This window comes from Hermetia illucens, chromosome 4, assembly GCF_905115235.1.
Source record: "Hermetia illucens chromosome 4, iHerIll2.2.curated.20191125, whole genome shotgun sequence".
NCBI lineage: Eukaryota > Metazoa > Arthropoda > Insecta > Diptera > Stratiomyidae > Hermetia > Hermetia illucens.
In genome coordinates this window covers 27,629,866-27,645,536 of record NC_051852.1, presented here as the reverse complement: position 1 = coordinate 27,645,536, position 15,671 = coordinate 27,629,866, and the positions used below count along the sequence as shown (strand labels likewise).

General features: G+C 42.7%; 2 protein-coding genes across 2 annotated transcripts in view; one reads left to right on the top strand and one right to left on the bottom strand.

Annotated features, from left to right (window-relative positions):
* The window catches only part of LOC119653596 (general odorant-binding protein 72), a 30,704-nt gene extending 20,013 nt beyond the window's left edge, over window positions 1–10,691 (top strand). Inside the window, exons 2-5 of the mRNA XM_038058346.1 lie at window positions 9,961–10,036; window positions 10,123–10,211; window positions 10,275–10,386; window positions 10,497–10,691. Of these exons, the coding sequence (XP_037914274.1) occupies window positions 9,961–10,036; window positions 10,123–10,211; window positions 10,275–10,386; window positions 10,497–10,582 (363 nt within the window). The 3' untranslated portion in view covers window positions 10,583–10,691. The remainder of the gene's footprint in view (window positions 1–9,960; window positions 10,037–10,122; window positions 10,212–10,274; window positions 10,387–10,496) is intronic.
* On the bottom strand, window positions 2,188–3,472 carry LOC119653595. Its single transcript, XM_038058345.1, has 5 exons — window positions 3,113–3,472; window positions 2,747–2,825; window positions 2,597–2,682; window positions 2,391–2,533; window positions 2,188–2,332 (listed from the first exon to the last, which is right to left on the bottom strand). The coding sequence occupies exons 1-5, from the start codon at window positions 3,176–3,178 to the stop codon at window positions 2,269–2,271; spliced, it is 438 nt and encodes a 145-aa protein (XP_037914273.1). The 5' UTR covers window positions 3,179–3,472; the 3' UTR covers window positions 2,188–2,268.
* Window positions 10,692–15,671: the final 4,980 nt, after the last annotated feature.

Here is a 15,671-nt window from a genome sequence, read left to right as displayed (position 1 = left end):
GCATAAATCCAGGTAGGGTCTACGCTGAGGTTCAGAAAGTGGAGGCGTAGTCCACACGAGGGAAACTTTTCTTAAAGGAGGGGGAGCGGGTGAATTTACGTTGCACATTTTCAAGTGCACGACAATCACAGTTACGGGAAGGTGACCAGATCCCGGAACAATACTCGAAGGTATTGGAGGCAGTGCACCTATGCTTAACAACGCCGTGTTGCTCTTTTACTATGTGGTGGCCAAAGTGGGCGGACAACCAGTCGCTGACATATCTTTCCAAGATTTTGGAACAGGAGAAGAGGAGGGAAATGGGATGGTAATTCTTGGCAAACGTACGATCACCTCTTTTGTGAATGGGGATAATGAGAGCCTCTTTCCTCAAGCCGTGAAAATGATCTTCTTCGAGGCATGTGTTGAAAATAAGAGATAGGGGAAGGGAGATAGAGTCACCAGTTTTGAGCAAAAAGAGGTTTGGAACACCATCGAAGGTTACATCCACTAGGCTCAGGAAAAGTAGTGGCACAGTAAATCATAAGATAGTTGGGCAGAGTTAACTGAGGAGCCAGAGAATTTAATGAACGGAGAAGATAGCTGGGCGGGAGTTGCGAATGTGGGACCAGAAAAGTTTGAGGTTTCCACGCTTAAGTGAGTCTTCACCCCTGATCAAATATTCGTTACGAGGAACGCAGAGATTTGAAAAAAACTAAGTCAGCATAGGTTCTAGAAGACAGGAGCTTCTTCCTTGCAGTGTGTTTTTGACGAAGTTTTTTGTGGACTTTAGTGGTGAACCAAACACGGTAAGAGCATAAGCACTTAGGAGAGGAGGGGACGTTACAAGGAAGAAGATCAGATAAAAGGATATAAAAGATCTTAAATGCTTGGTCACACATTAATGGAGAAAGGAGGGCGTCGGGAGCAACATAAGACGGGGCAGAGGGGATTGGGAAAGGCAGCGCACAGAAAGGTTAGACAGCACAAGGTCTAGAGCGCGATCTAAGTGGTTTCTAGAACGTTTAAACTGGAGGACGCCACAGGTGTACATGAAAGTGGATAGAGGAAGACAAAATTGGGTGGAATTATTAAGAAGGGAGGAAAGGTCAGCAGTAATTGGCCAGGGAAGCATGGGAAGATTAAATTGGTCACAGAGGATGAAAGGAAATGAGGGGAGCAAAACGATTAGGACCTCTGATAATTTGTCGGCCATCGTACAGAGAAGGAGGGCTGTGGTAGGGAAAATATACACACGATATGATAAAGGGGCACACGTTTGGCAGAGTGACTCGTATGGTGACAGACTTGTAGGCGAAGAAGGTGGAGGAAAAGATGATTTCGGCACGGAGAGAGGGCTTAACAGCTATTAGGGCCCTTCCGCCGGTTGTTTTGCCAAGCGCAGCGCAGTCTCTGTCAGAACGAAAGACAGAGTAACATTCGAGGAGCTTGGAATCTAAAATCCTTACAACCAACCAGGTTTCAGAAATGCAGATGACGTGATGTTGGAATGCTAAAGCAGTTTGGAATCCGACACGCTTTGATAACATACGAAATTAGAATATCCGCGATTGATATGGAGTTGCACTGGTCGTGGAAAAATTGCAAGAGGGGCGTCTTCGATGGTATGGTCACGTAATTCGCGCTAACAAGAATTCATTTGATTGGTCTGAACATCGAAGTCGATGGTGAACGACCAAAGCACCGGCCGAAAGAATAATGGCTAGATAGGGATTTGAAACCCTCGCTATTGCGTCCAGATCAGGATTTTCATACAATGGGGATCACAGCGAAACGACCTCGCTAACGGCACAAAGGCTGACGAACAAGCTAAGTATTAATGGGACAAATGCTACTCAAACGTTTTTATATAAGAAATGCTCAAAACTTTTCATACCTGAAGCGTGCAGTTTCTGGTTTCCCGACTTGTTAAAATTATTCTATATTCGAGTACGCTCCCGTTAAAAGAAAAGCTAAATCATGTACGATTTTTCACATAATATATTCTGTCGCCTCAATTACAAGAAATACACAAATTTACTCAGTAGAACTAGCTGGTTCCCTTTGACAGCTTTAAATAATTAAACCATATTCATTTGCAATTCCAAGTTACTGGCCTAAGTCTTTTGTTTTCCTGATAGAGGTTCATCATCTAATCGTCATGCTCACAATATTTTCTTATTAAACTGAATTAAATTATGAACGAAATGAGTTGCAGAAAATATATAAATATGTATATTTATGTAAATATGTCACAAACATCTCATCAGTGAAGTTCACATGCAATACTCATCCATGAATCTCAGCATAAACGCGAAAGCCGCACTCAGCTATAGCAAATCCCTTATGGCATCTACAATATAAAAATGTCAGTGAGTATTGTTAAGTATTGGGAGCAGGATGCAACCCACTTTTCTGGACTGTGTATATCACCACACTTATCTATGATAGGTTCGTCAATGTTTTTCAATTGTTCAGGATTGTCATCGAACTTCTGGATGTCTTTGTTCACTTTGATGAACCCTTTCTTTTGGAACTCACCACTTTCAGATAACTTTACAAATAAAGATTGGATATTTAAAAAGAGTTGCTAAGTGGTAAGATAAGAAAAAAATACCAGCCCCAATTCCATCAAGGTACAGGTGATGAAACACTTTTCATCTCTGGATGGATCGGTTTTTTGTAGCATAGCGTGAACGTCACCTGGGATGTAAAAGTGAATGCACAATGAACGTAATTAGATTCATTTAAATTTTAGTAAGTCTACCAAAATGGGTTGATTCTGGCTGACATGACTTAGTAAAGTTATTAGTATAGTCTCGGACCTTTTGAGGATCAAGTTTTGCCTGCAATTGAAAGGAGAAAGAGAAAATCTTTATACTATCTAATAATTATGCAGATTACGTGAGGATATAATCGGTTTATTTCAAAAATAGTTCAGCAGTACTAGCTCCTTATAGAGTTTCAACAGCTCATAAGTAGAGTAATATTTTGCTTACGCGCAAGAAGACTCTGATGAAATGGCCATAAACCTTTGACTTTCACTGTATAATATGATTAGAAAAATTTTATTGACTCCAAAATTCATATGACTAACTAAAGGAGCAGACTTGAAATCCTCAAGAATTTATACCTGAGAAATCACGAGCAACCACGGAAACAGAACCAATGAAAATCTGCTAGTTCGCCGAGAATACATTTCTGCTAAGAAGCTGACCACCAGAAAAAAGAATTTCTTACTTAACTTTGAAACCGCCTAATGCAAATTAAACGACTCTAAGCTAGGAGAGTCTGTTTTTATACTAAAAACTATAATTATCCATGGTTTGCAGCAACATAACTGCGGATCATAATGGGAGATAATAATGCAACTAATCATTGTTGAGTGATTGATTGTAATTATAAGTATATATTCATGCTGAACCTAGATATTTGTCACCTTCACCTAATTAGTGATCCGCAAAATGTTGAAGTTTAACTTCAAAAATCCATTAAAAAAAATGACTTGTTTTAGTTAGTAATGGGATGTTGTGTTTGGTGACTGAAAATTGTCACTTTGTTTGGCAATATCAAAAATAATGGCTGTTATGGCCGGCATGGTTGTTCGCTCCATCACAACACTCCATCCCCAGCTGAAACTAAAGGGGGTTCAGCGAGGAACCAGACGCACAGCTCCCTCAACCCGGCTGCAGGAAGTCAAAATGGACGAGTCGCGTGCCTCTCGCCTTGGTCGCGTTTTCTTTCTGCACGAAGGGCTTTAGTCGAGCCAAGGAGACCCGTTTGGCCTAATTAGGACATGCGTACAGGATTCAAGATCTCTGGGCACGTCGGCCACCGTTTTCGCGTGGTTGGTGGGTGATAGCAGTTTTAGCTTTGCCATTGCGTCCTTGAGCAGATGTTACAGATTAGTAGCGTTGAGTACCAAACTGATGTGGAGAACAGGGACGTTGGGAAGTCTCAGGTTCTCCCCGTATACCAGCTTCGCAGGATTTGCAGCAAATTCGCTATTGGCTATTCGGAGACCAAGAAGAACGAATGTCAGGACCTGCAACTAAGAAGGCTCATCTTGGGCTATTATAGCGGCTTTCAGCGTCCTCTGCTACTATTCGAGCATCCTATTGGACTGCGGATGGTAAGCGGTTGTCCGGTGGCGTTTAAAGCCGAGGCATGCGACGCCCTGTCTGGCCCAAGAATTAATGTCCTTGTTCATTGACGACCAGAAATACTTCCCCGTGACAAACCGATTTGTTATCCAAATGGGTGCGGCAGATCGTCCTTTCGTAAATTGGCCGGAATACTTCGCGTTGCTCTCTTGTCTGAGGTCTCGCAGTATATACTGGATGTTGAGCCGAAGATGGGAAACTCCCTGAACGTTTATTTGGGGTTGGTCCCCAAGCTCCGACTAACCGCATCGTCCTTCTGCCCCTCGGCGATTGTCGGAAAATCGAAGGTGGGTGAGATCTTGACATCTGCAACACGCGACAAAGCGTCAGCAACCATGTTATCTTTTCCAGACGTGTTGAATATCGCAAACGAACTAGCTGATAAAGTTCAATGGTCGAAATTGACGATGGGACGCTTTGTTGGGCTTTTGGTTTCAAAGCAAAAGTAGGCTTATGGTCCGTGAACAATATAAACGGCCTTTCTTCAAGGGAATACCGGAAGTATTTAATTGCGGGGCATGTGGTGAGAAACTCACGGTCACAGATCCTGTGGTTCCGTTGAGCAGGATTGAGTTGTTTGGAGAAGAAGCTCAACGGCTGCCAGATTTGATTCAGTTGGGCAGCCTCTGGAAACCACACAATCAAACGGGAGTCTTGGGTTGTCGGCCCAGACAAGAAGGCGTTAAGGATCGATTGATGGTGGGCGGTCTTGGGCAAGAAACGACGATGGAAGTTTAACATGATCAAGAACCTTCTTAGATCCTTAACAGTTTTCGGAGGTGGGAAGTTTGAAATCGGTTGCTCCTTAGCTGGGTCCTGTTTTATATCTGCAGGGGTAACCAGGTGGCCGAGGAATCTCACCTGGGATTATAAGAATTTGCACTTAAGCCCTAGACCCGTCTCAAGGAGACGTTGAAAAATGCACTCGAGGAATCTTCCGCACTCCAAGTTTTTTCAGAGGTTCGCATGTGGTTCGCGATATTCTTCAGTGATAGCCGCGTATGGCGAACATTTCCATCCCCGCCCTGTGTTTGGTGTACCTCCGGATTCATCACGCATGTGGGGCAATATGGAGAGTCGTCACAACCGAAACAGTAAAGGTATAAACAATAGCATTCGTGCCCGTTTGGCAATTGCATGAGGTTGTAGTTAACTTCGTCAAGCCTTCGTTTGGTTCACTTTGAGACATTTGGGATAATTCTTAAGTCCAACGTCCATCAGGTGAATCACTGTAAAATAGCTTCATTTCGTTCCACTTGCTGACGACAAGTACGGGGCTCGCAAATTGCATATGTTTGGTCATAGAGACGTCGACCCTCGTTCGCCAAGTTGTCGATGGGGACCATACCTGATGTTGTACGGTAAGTGCACGGCATTCACTGTGCACTCAATCATTGTAGTCTGTCCGCTTGTCTGTCTGTCTTTCTTTATTTCCTCTTTTTGGAGGGGGGAAATCTTCAAAAGACGCTACAGCTATAGGCAACCAAGAAGTATACCATGGCTTACCCACGTTCGTAATCATCCTTGCCAGAGCCTTACTTGCAGTGGATGCTTTGCCGCAAACACGATGCATGTGTTTCTTATAACTGAGCTTCGCGGCTTCCATCACTCCCAAGTAATTGATGACCGATTTGGAACTAATGACTCAATCCCCAATTTGAATGCGGGCATAGTTTCTTCTTACAGCGCTTGGTGATGAGGATTGCTACGGTTTTTTCTTCCGAATGTGTGAAGCCAGGACCCTCTAGCCAACCCTTAACAGAACTGATTGCTTCGAATGAATATAACTCAGCATCTTCGAGAGGCTTTGCGACCACAACCAGCGCTATATCGACGGCGTAAGCAATCACCGTGGTTTGCATCCGGGCCAGAAGATTGAGCACGTGGTTGTACATGATGTTTCCCTAGCAGTGGACCAAGTACGGAGCCTTGTGGAACAACCGTGGAGACAACGTACTCCTCACCTGTAAGTTTACCAGCCTTAGGCAGCAGTACCAACTTTTGCCGCTTCCATGCTGCAGGAAATATCCCCTCGGACATGCACGCTTCGAATAACTCGTTGAACATATCCGGTGTGGATATCATGGCAAGCTTAAGGGCTTTATTCGGTATTACGTCCAGGCCCGGCGCTTCAGTGTCACCTATTTTGCTGAAAATCTCCAAAAGCTCGTCTCTGATGACTGCTGGAATTGCCATCACATTCTGAGTTCGTTGGAAGCTGTCAGTGCCTCTCTCTTGGAAGCTGTCGGTGTTTCTTGCTTTGCTGATTCTACAGTCGCTAATGCACGGGTTTACGTCCACTTCTGAGTAGAGCTCCTTAAAGCATTCCCTCTTGCTACGATGGATGGCAAGCTTGAGGGTTTTGTTGGTTTCTTTATGGGGGTATTTCTTTTGCCTCTGTTCAATCCATCTGCCTAGATTATCTGATTAATCCCATCTACCTAGATTGTCCACCATTTTCTCGAATTCAGACCTGGTTGGGCGTAGCAGCTGGAAACATCTACATAAAGTCACCGGCTGCCTGATTCATTGTACATTGTATGGCTTATCGACCACATGCTCATATTTCTTCCTATATTCTTCACTTAAGATGATAACTTCCACCTTAGATTCATAAATGGTATGATCAAGTGAATTCTGAGCCACCCTTCAATCATTGAGGTTTACTTAATTAAAATTTCGCGTTGCAGTCGATGCTTTCTTGAATTCCGTGCATTTACCACTTCCAGCAATATGTCAGCTATCCCGTCCCTACTTTCTTTCGCACAACAAGGATTTGGTTTGCCCATTGCACTCCCTGGAAATATGGCTTTTCTCGCCTCAAATTCTACATCGGTCGGACCGACAAGTGCTGGTAGGGTATAACTTCGCGTAGTGTCCAAACATGAGGCATTTAAAACACCTTTCTAGTAACATCTGTTCTCTTAAACGGTAGATTATTTGTCCAACCTGAGCTTTTCCGGCCGCCAACAACTTCTGTATTGCCCGCACTGGTAATCATATTATAGCTGTTTGAGTATCGCCATAGACTTTGGACTCCTCTGGAACGTCTTCCAACTTGAATCGTTCCTTCAAGGCCGTGGAAATTTCTCCACTCCAATGGTAATTCCTTCAGATCAAGGCTTACACTTTTTCCATACTTCTTCATATTTAATTTGTAAAGACCTCCACAGAACTCTTTCATTTACTGCTTTTGGCATTGGCGGTGAGCTCAGAGTTGACGTGGTATTCCTGAATGGATCCTTTTCATAGTCCTACAGTATTTTCTGCTGTAGAAGCTCTTGACCAAACGCGTGGGTATTGTTGCCGTTTTTGTAGTCCAGCGATTTGCTTTCAGTTTATCTTTCTTTGGTATTGTTACTGGTGTTCACGGTAAGGTGGTGCTATGTTTGAATACTTTTTTCACCAAATTTAAAACACTTGTAACATTATATGCCACGGTGGCCAAGTTATCCATCAGCGAAGTATTACGGTCGAGGAATATGCGCCCGCTTGGTCACTCCCAAAGCCACCTGCATTGGGTTTCAGAGTTATTGCACCGTACATTTACTTCTTCTCTCATCTTCCATGGTGGTTTTATGTTTTGGGTATCCTTCTTGTAGTCGTTTTTGTCTCTTCACCAGAGATGAGCAGACACTAGCCCATGCATAATCTGAAAAGATTTTACAACTCCTCACAGGTCTATCTCTCTGACTGTTTGACAGACACACTTTTCCCAAGAACGGTTGCACCTATTGACATGAAATTCAATGCAAAGTTTGGAACTTTAAGTCCTCACACATGCGATGAATGTATGCTGCACGTTGAACCTAATCAACAAGTAAAAGATGGGTGCGCAATTTTTTTTCACTAAATATAGCCGTCTGGACTATTAAACGAAACGTCTCGGTTAATATTTTTCGGATCAGATCTTGATCGCAAAGGTTAAGAGCACGGACGTCCGAAAAAGGTCAATAATTTCAAGGACCCGTTCTCAAAAAAGGAACCTACCCGTAAAATCTGAAAAAAATTGGTGATCCATGCCCTGGTATCAACTTTGCTACAAATCATCAGTCATGGATTTGCTGCCCCTTATCTTGCGCATATTTCAGTGGACTGCCTGATATATTTGGTTGCCTCCATGTTTAACCAGTTCGCACTGTGCTTTTGTATATCAGCAAAATGATAGCGGGTCAAATTTGTCATCGTGTGAATTTATTACAGGCTAGGATATGATATACCATCGGTATTAAAGTAACAAACATCCTAGAGCTCGTAAAATGACATTGCAGAAGAAGGATGAAACTTTAATTATCAGAATCCGACCAGCAGTCGCTAAAGTTAAGCATTCTAGGGAGATTACGTTTTCGGGTGGGGATGTTTAATTTTATTTTGTATCTCTCTTGATTTATTTTGAAACAAATGCATAACCCAGAAAATCTGTAATGTGCGTGATTAAGGGTATGACCAGAGCCATCGTTTGAAGTTGCCATGATCAATCACGTGGGTAGAGCTATCCTGAAAATCAAAAGGTAGTCTAAATTGACGGCGTAGGGCTTTCTACGTCTAAGTGTCTCTGAGGTGTTTTCCCGATACGCACTTGTATGCCTCTGTGCTAATTAAGTTCGGGAATGTGGGAGAGTCCTTTCGGGCCCCTTTCACGTTACATACAAAACTTTACGTGACTTATTAATGGTGCGTTAAGATTGTAGGATCCAAAATTCATAAATAGTGCCAAAACCTCGAACAGTTAGGGGTGCAGAAGAGTTGAATAGGAGGCGTCTCAATTGGACGTTGAGTAGAAAAGCTCGGACCCATGACGCTACACTGACTCGTTGACACTTTGATGACTCTATTTAATTCCGCTGTAACTTCAAATTCAGATAATATTTTTTACAGTATCGATTGTCAATATTCTTTTATGCTTATGTTAATGTTAAAGAAAATTAGATGGACATTAGCGTTGCACTCCTAACACTTCTCTTTTGTCTGCTTCAATGAGTATATCTGATCAATGAGTGACTGCCTACGTTCAAATCTTCCTTGATATTCCTCAGCAATATTTTTTGAGAAAGGTTCAAGCCTTTTTTCGATGATTGAGCATGATGAGCACTTTGTAACATGTACACATAATGATATCCCTTTATAGTTTCCGAAGCAGAATTTATAACCTTTTTTGTAAAGAACAACAGCCACAGGGAGATTGTAAATTATATTCAAATGAAAAAGCGCCTTGTTCTGGCTTGGGCTTGGCCGAGGTCAACTTTGAGAGAGCCCTGAGTTGAGAACATTCACTTGATGACGGATCGGTGTGGATTTTGCTTCGCCCAAATTCAGGCCATAATGAGGCGGTTTTTGACCTGAATATAATTCATTCGCAGCTCGGGATTGTGAGGAAGTAAGCAAGTAATATCTTCTAATCATTTTCGGCCACGCTGCTTCCCGCTGTTCAGATAACTTGCCTCTGCATAAAAAATATCATTAAGTCCTCAGCATAGAACGGCAAGTGGTTGGGGACGTATGACCATTGACGGAAAAGGGACCTTGGTTTGCACTATCTTGGCAAATCGGTTACAGTTGATATAGGTGCCGTCTATCTACTCCTTGGGATATTTAACTTGATAGCAACCAATATCTGTTGTTCTTGAGCTATAGCTGACACTGGGCCTTACCGAAAGGTCTGCAAATTGGGCAGTTGGAAGTTGCTACAGTAGACAATTGTAAAAATTGTCTTCTCTATGGCTTACTCTTTGGTATTAAAGGGGCGTTGGTGAGCTCTGTTTTAGTTTTTAGAATGTTGATCCTTGATTATACCACATATATGCTTTATCTTTTACAGGTTACCGATGAACAAATGAAGAAAAGCGCTCAAATGCTGCGGGATGTATGCCAACCGAAATTCAAAATTTCTGATGGTTCGTGAAAATCCTCCATAAAGCATTGATAGATAGATAAATAGAACCATTTGAAATATTTCTTTTCTTGTATCATTCAATTGCAGAAGTAGCGAACGGAATAAAGGACGGTATAGTTCCCGATGAACAGAATGTTAAATGCTATATAAATTGTGTCCTGGAAATGATGAATTCGGTACTTAGACGAATGACCGAAAAGGTCCTTTCGATTCACTCATTGAATTACTCATTCTTTCAGATAAAAAAAGGCAAACTCAACTACGAAGCGTCTGTGAAACAAATTGACCTGCTGCTCCCAGATCGTTTGAAGGACTCTTTCAAAGCAGGACTGGCAGCCTGCAGGAATTCAAGTTAGTTATAATTGCGTGTGTTTTTGTAGACCTAAAGTATTTCGCATTTATTTGAGTTTGAATTGTTTCGTTATCAAAAAATTCAAATATCTTATTTTATTTACTTTCAGTCGATGGTATTAGGAATCATTGTGAGGCTGCCACGGTGCTTCTAAAGTGTTTGAAGGCGAATATTCCGGAATTCTTCTTTCCTTAAGGGATAGTCCTAGATCCTATGAAATATTACGCAACATAAAAAATAGAATATTTAAGATAATGTTTTTATGTTCATAAAATCAAATCCGAAATAAACAGGGCTTTCATTTCTGACAATTCTCAAGTTTTTGACGGTATGTTGCAAAGGAAACCTGGTTAAACACCCCTTGTGGCATACATTTTTAACTGTTTTCAGTTACATATTAGACTAAGCTTTGCATATAAAGTTTGGTCAAATTAACTAGTCTGCTTTTATCTGCTGGCAGGAAGGCTGACAAAGCTGCAGGATGGCCCCAATATTTATCTAGTAAAGCCATTTTCAGTTGATCAGTTAAGGGGACTAAGATATTTCGCGATAAAAGATCCTTAGGATCGAGCGCATATGTCTTGATATCAAAACTGCTAGAAACCGACTCAAGAGCTAAGCAGTCTGGTAGTGTATCCACAATCCAGTGGCCTTGAATTCTTAATAGGTTATGATGCGAATGCTCAACATATTTGTTGGGGGACTATCAAATACTATCCTAGATGCTTGGTAACTGCTCCAAACAACATTCCTTTAGGCTATACTGTGAGCGACTGGGAGCAGAAAGAGAGACTTCAAGGCTGTGCCATTTGCTGCAATGTGCTATTGTGCTCTGGGAACTGTGATATTAGCAAGCGTCAATTCGCTGCTGGATTGACGATTACGACAACCGTAAGACGTGCCCTCATTATTTAGAACTCGATTTCTGAACGGATACTGACTGCAGGAATCCGGTGCTGAATGTGGAACATTCGATAGTATAGTGTTATGCAACTATGGAGACTTCCAGCTTTATAGCTTCTACTGCCTTGTTACTGGGACAGAGCTCGCCATAAGGTCAACTGGGTTTCAACTGACCAACAACGTACGAGTTATCAGATTAACCAGAGAGTGGAGAGTCATTTTGCTGACCGGACTGTCGATGCCTTGAATAGTCGAAATAACAATATTGGTGAGCATTGGAGCTCAGGTTGTCGCCCATAGCGCAAAGGGGCAACAAAAGATCTAGCCGACTACCAAATATGGAAGCGGATCGATAAACGAAAGGGAATGAATGCTTCGGTTGCCGCTGCAAGTGATGGTGAATGTGACGCGTTCGAATACTATGCCACATCCGTGGCAGTTCAGCGTAGTGTCTGCGGTGACAAAGAAAATTTATTATTGAGCTGATCAGGTGAGCAGAAACTGTCCCAGATAGTAATGTTTTTAGAACGGTATACTATCACCAAAGAACTGGCGTCTGGCCACAAACCTTTCAATGGTCCTGTGAGGGACGTTAACGGCCGACTTTCCATACACGCTGATGAGCAGCTAAAGAAGTTCCCAACCTTACCACATCCGGTGAAGACCCGCCTCATGCAGATGAAATGGGTAGTTACTGCAACGCTCATCAATATGCTCGATCGAAGTAAAACCGCTAGGCTTGATGGTCTCGCCGCATAGTTATTCTTGGCAGTTCCTATAATTTTTGCCGATCTGCTACTTCCATTCGTACGGATAACCCGGGGATACGAGCCTTTGCTGAGAAAGTGGACGAAGGGAATAATCGTTAAGATTCCGAAAAAGGGCACCCGTATTTTTGTGCTGCCTAACACCGTTAAAAAAAAAACTATTTAAAGGAATCTTGGAACGCATCAAAGAACGTATCAAAAGTTTGATCGGCGGAGAGCAGGCTGGTTTTCGCTCTGAATCCTTTTCCACTGACCATATTAATACCCTGTGAATCATTTTGGGAGTTGAGATCACCACTGCATATACTCTTCATCGATTTCAAGAAATCTTCCGAGAACATAAACCAGGAGTGTATATGGAATGCTCTATGCAGGAGGTAAACAGGTAAAGATAATCTGTAAACATATGCTACTAACTTATTGATTTTACTAGTGATGTTCCGTATGTATCGATGAGAATTCTGCAAATGACATACCCTAGAGCTGCGTTTAAGAGAATAGGAGCTAGACCATCTCCTTCGGATTTGTAGGTCTCACCTAATTTATGTTCCCCCCGGAGAAATCTGTGGAAGACAGGCTCTCCACTTCAGTGGAAAACCTACACCCGGTGTCTGTGGCGCCGTCAGCCAAAAAGTACAGTACATTAACTCCCTTAATGAGAGGAACTGGACACCTGAATACGGCCGGCCTGTCGCTGACGTTGTTGCCTAACTCTTCTAAAATACGGGAGAGGAAGGCTCGACAGAAAGAAACTTTAGTCGCAAAGGAGATGGGACTACAGGCTTGCCTTGTAGAACGTTCTCTTTCGCCTCTACCAGAAAAAATGGAAGAAAAGGAAGCTGGTAATGTGGACGCAACTGGTCTAACGCCGGTATGTCAAAACAGATTCATGCAGCCCAGAGACTGTGAACCTGGGAGGGCTTCTAGCCTACTGCTAGCAAGGCTGGCAAAGTTGCAGGACTGTCCTTATATATTTCTGGTTCGTTTTAACACAATCTGTGGATTATATTGGATCAGTCAAGGGAACTAGGCTCTTCTTCGATGAAAGATCCTTGAGACCGAAGGCCTACGTTCTGATGTCATGCTAGAAGCAATCATGCTGAGACATTTCTGTTCCCAGCACTTTGCCGCTGTCAACTTACAATAACAGGTTAATTCTAAGAAGAGAAACGTCATAGTTGCTTCTGCTTCCTTTCTTTGTGCTCTCCGCTGGCACATGAACTAAGTAGTTTATGCGGAATCATGTGGCCTTGAACTTTTAATAGGTTGTGATGCGAACGCTCAACATATTTGTTGGGCAGTAGCAAATGCAATCCTAGAGGAGAGAAGCTGTTCGATTTTATCACTTCAGTAGGTCTGATGACCGTGAACGGCCAAGAAGAAATGAAGTAATTGACCTAACAATCTGCACTTCAAGTTGTTAGAGTTGATTAGAAACTGGCGACTGCTAGATGAAGTCTCACTCTCAGCTCACCGTTACTTAGAATTTAGTCTGACTATTGTGACGAACCCTTGGAATCCTAGGAAAACGGATTGGACAAAGTTCAATGAACCCCTTGGCGATAAAGTTGCCCCTAGGCGACTAAGGACTCCTTTGGCGATAGGAGACCAATTAAAAACTATGAATCGCCACTTTTAGAGTGCTTTGAAGAGGCTTGTCCTATTTCCCGAGGCCAAGGTGGTAGAACGATTCCATGGTGAAACCGAGGACTACAGAGACTCAGGTAATCAAGCAGACGGCTTCTAAATCGTGCTTGAAAAAGCAATAAAAATGAAGACTGGGTAAACTTCCGGAACTTACAGCGCAAATATAAGAGGCTTATAAAACGTGCGAAACGAGACTCTTTTAGAGAATAGTGTGAGGAACTGGAAGGTGAAAGAGAGATTTCCAGGCTGCGCAAAGCCCTTAATACTAATAATAATAAAAGTCACCCAACTCGGACTATCTTCACGAACTCCAAAATTGAGTCAATACAGATTCTATTGGAAGTATACCACCTGGGAGAACAGGTCTCAGCAGTGGGAAAAAGAGAATTTGCGGTTTCTGAAAACCCTTCAACACGAAGGCGTTGTAAGGGGAACTGGAACACTGCGAGAGGGGTTGGTACCAACGAGAAGGCCAGAGCTTTTATACCATCATTTGAACACTTCAAAGCACCTGGAATGGGTGGCATCTAACCAGCGATGCTAAAAGAGGATATGAAGCACATAGAGCAACTTCAAAGAAATATTTTTCCAGGATGTCTTACTCTGGGCTACGTACCTTCCTCTTGGCAGGAGGTGAAGGTAGTCTTCATACCAAAGCCTGGCGAAGATGACTATTCAAATCCAAAGAACTTCAGCAAATCAGCCTAACATCGTTTTCGCTGAAATGTCTGGAGAGACGAGCATCACATTCGCGAGAAGGCGCTAAGGTCGCACCCCCCTAAATGAAAACCAAAATCCTTACCAATGTGGGAAATTCTGTGAGTCTGCTCTTCATTCTTTGGTTTCAAAGATAGAGGACGCAATTCCCTCGTGGACATTGAAGGGGCTTTTAACTGTGCGTCCTTCCAAAAGCTTTGCGATACCGCCAAAGAGCACGGTGTTGACGAAACTCAAATAAAGTGGATCTACGCTATGCTAACTCTGAGATTACTGTGTGCTGAAGTGGCTGTTGATCGCTACCTAACAATGGAAGCGACGAAAGACTGCCCTCAAGGAGGTCCTATCGCCACTTCTGTGGAGTATGCTGATCAACTCACTACTATGCGAACTGCAAAATCTGCCAATACTCGTTCAGCTTATGCGATAACGTGGGCTGTTCTCGGAATGGTGTGTAGAAATACACAACGCACCGTTGATTTGGTTGACAGTTGGTGTCTCAGGCATGGACTTTCAGTAAATCCAAATAAATCCACAATGGTATTATTTACAAAAGGCAGGAGACTGAATGGTCTTCGCCTTCGAAAGATGAGGGATATAACCCTTTAACTCTCCGAAGAAGTGAATTATCTGGGAGTTATTTTAGAGAAGAAGCTTCTTTGGAACAAACATGTAGAGATAAAGATGAAACAAGGTCTGACAGCTTATAGTGTGTAGGCGGACCTTTGTCTCGACATGGGGACTTAGGTCTCAGGTAGTGATGTGGATATATGTTGCTATTATTAGGTCGACGTTCACTTATGCATCCGTCGTGTGGTAGTTAAACGTGAAACAAAAAAATTTTCGCTGTAAACTAGCCATACTTCAAAGAACTGTGTCTGGGTATCACCGGTGCCATGGGCACGACATCCGGCACTGTTTATTCAGAGCACTGCAATAAGGGTAGCTCATGGACTAATTCGATTAGATTTATAGGGAAACAATAGACGTGGGGCACAGAGCATTGAAAGAGTCATTGGCAGAACTGAATCTAATTTTCGCAATGCCTTCCGATTCTCAGATCCTCTCACATCTGTTTGGTAGAAGATATGATGTGATCTTGAAACGAAGAGAAAACTTGGACGAACCAGAAGAGTGTGTGGCGGGATATACTGACGTCATCTACACCGATGGCTTAAAAACAGAAAATGTTTCTGGAGCAGGAGTCTACCTCTCGAATAAAAACGAAAAGTTGGCTTTTCCTTTGGGAC

Bases quoted from the DNA above. Each gene is read 5' to 3' on its own strand.
- LOC119653595 (XM_038058345.1), bottom strand. From the start codon at position 3,178: ATGTATTCTCGGCGAACTAGCAGATTTTCATTGGTTCTGTTTCCGTGG. The intron at 2,534-2,596 runs GTATTTTTTTCT...TTATTTGTAAAG, and splicing joins CCTTGATGGAATTGGGGCTG to TTATCTGAAAGTGGTGAGTT. The intron at 2,333-2,390 runs GTGGGTTGCATC...TTTATATTGTAG, and splicing joins GATATACACAGTCCAGAAAA to ATGCCATAAGGGATTTGCTA.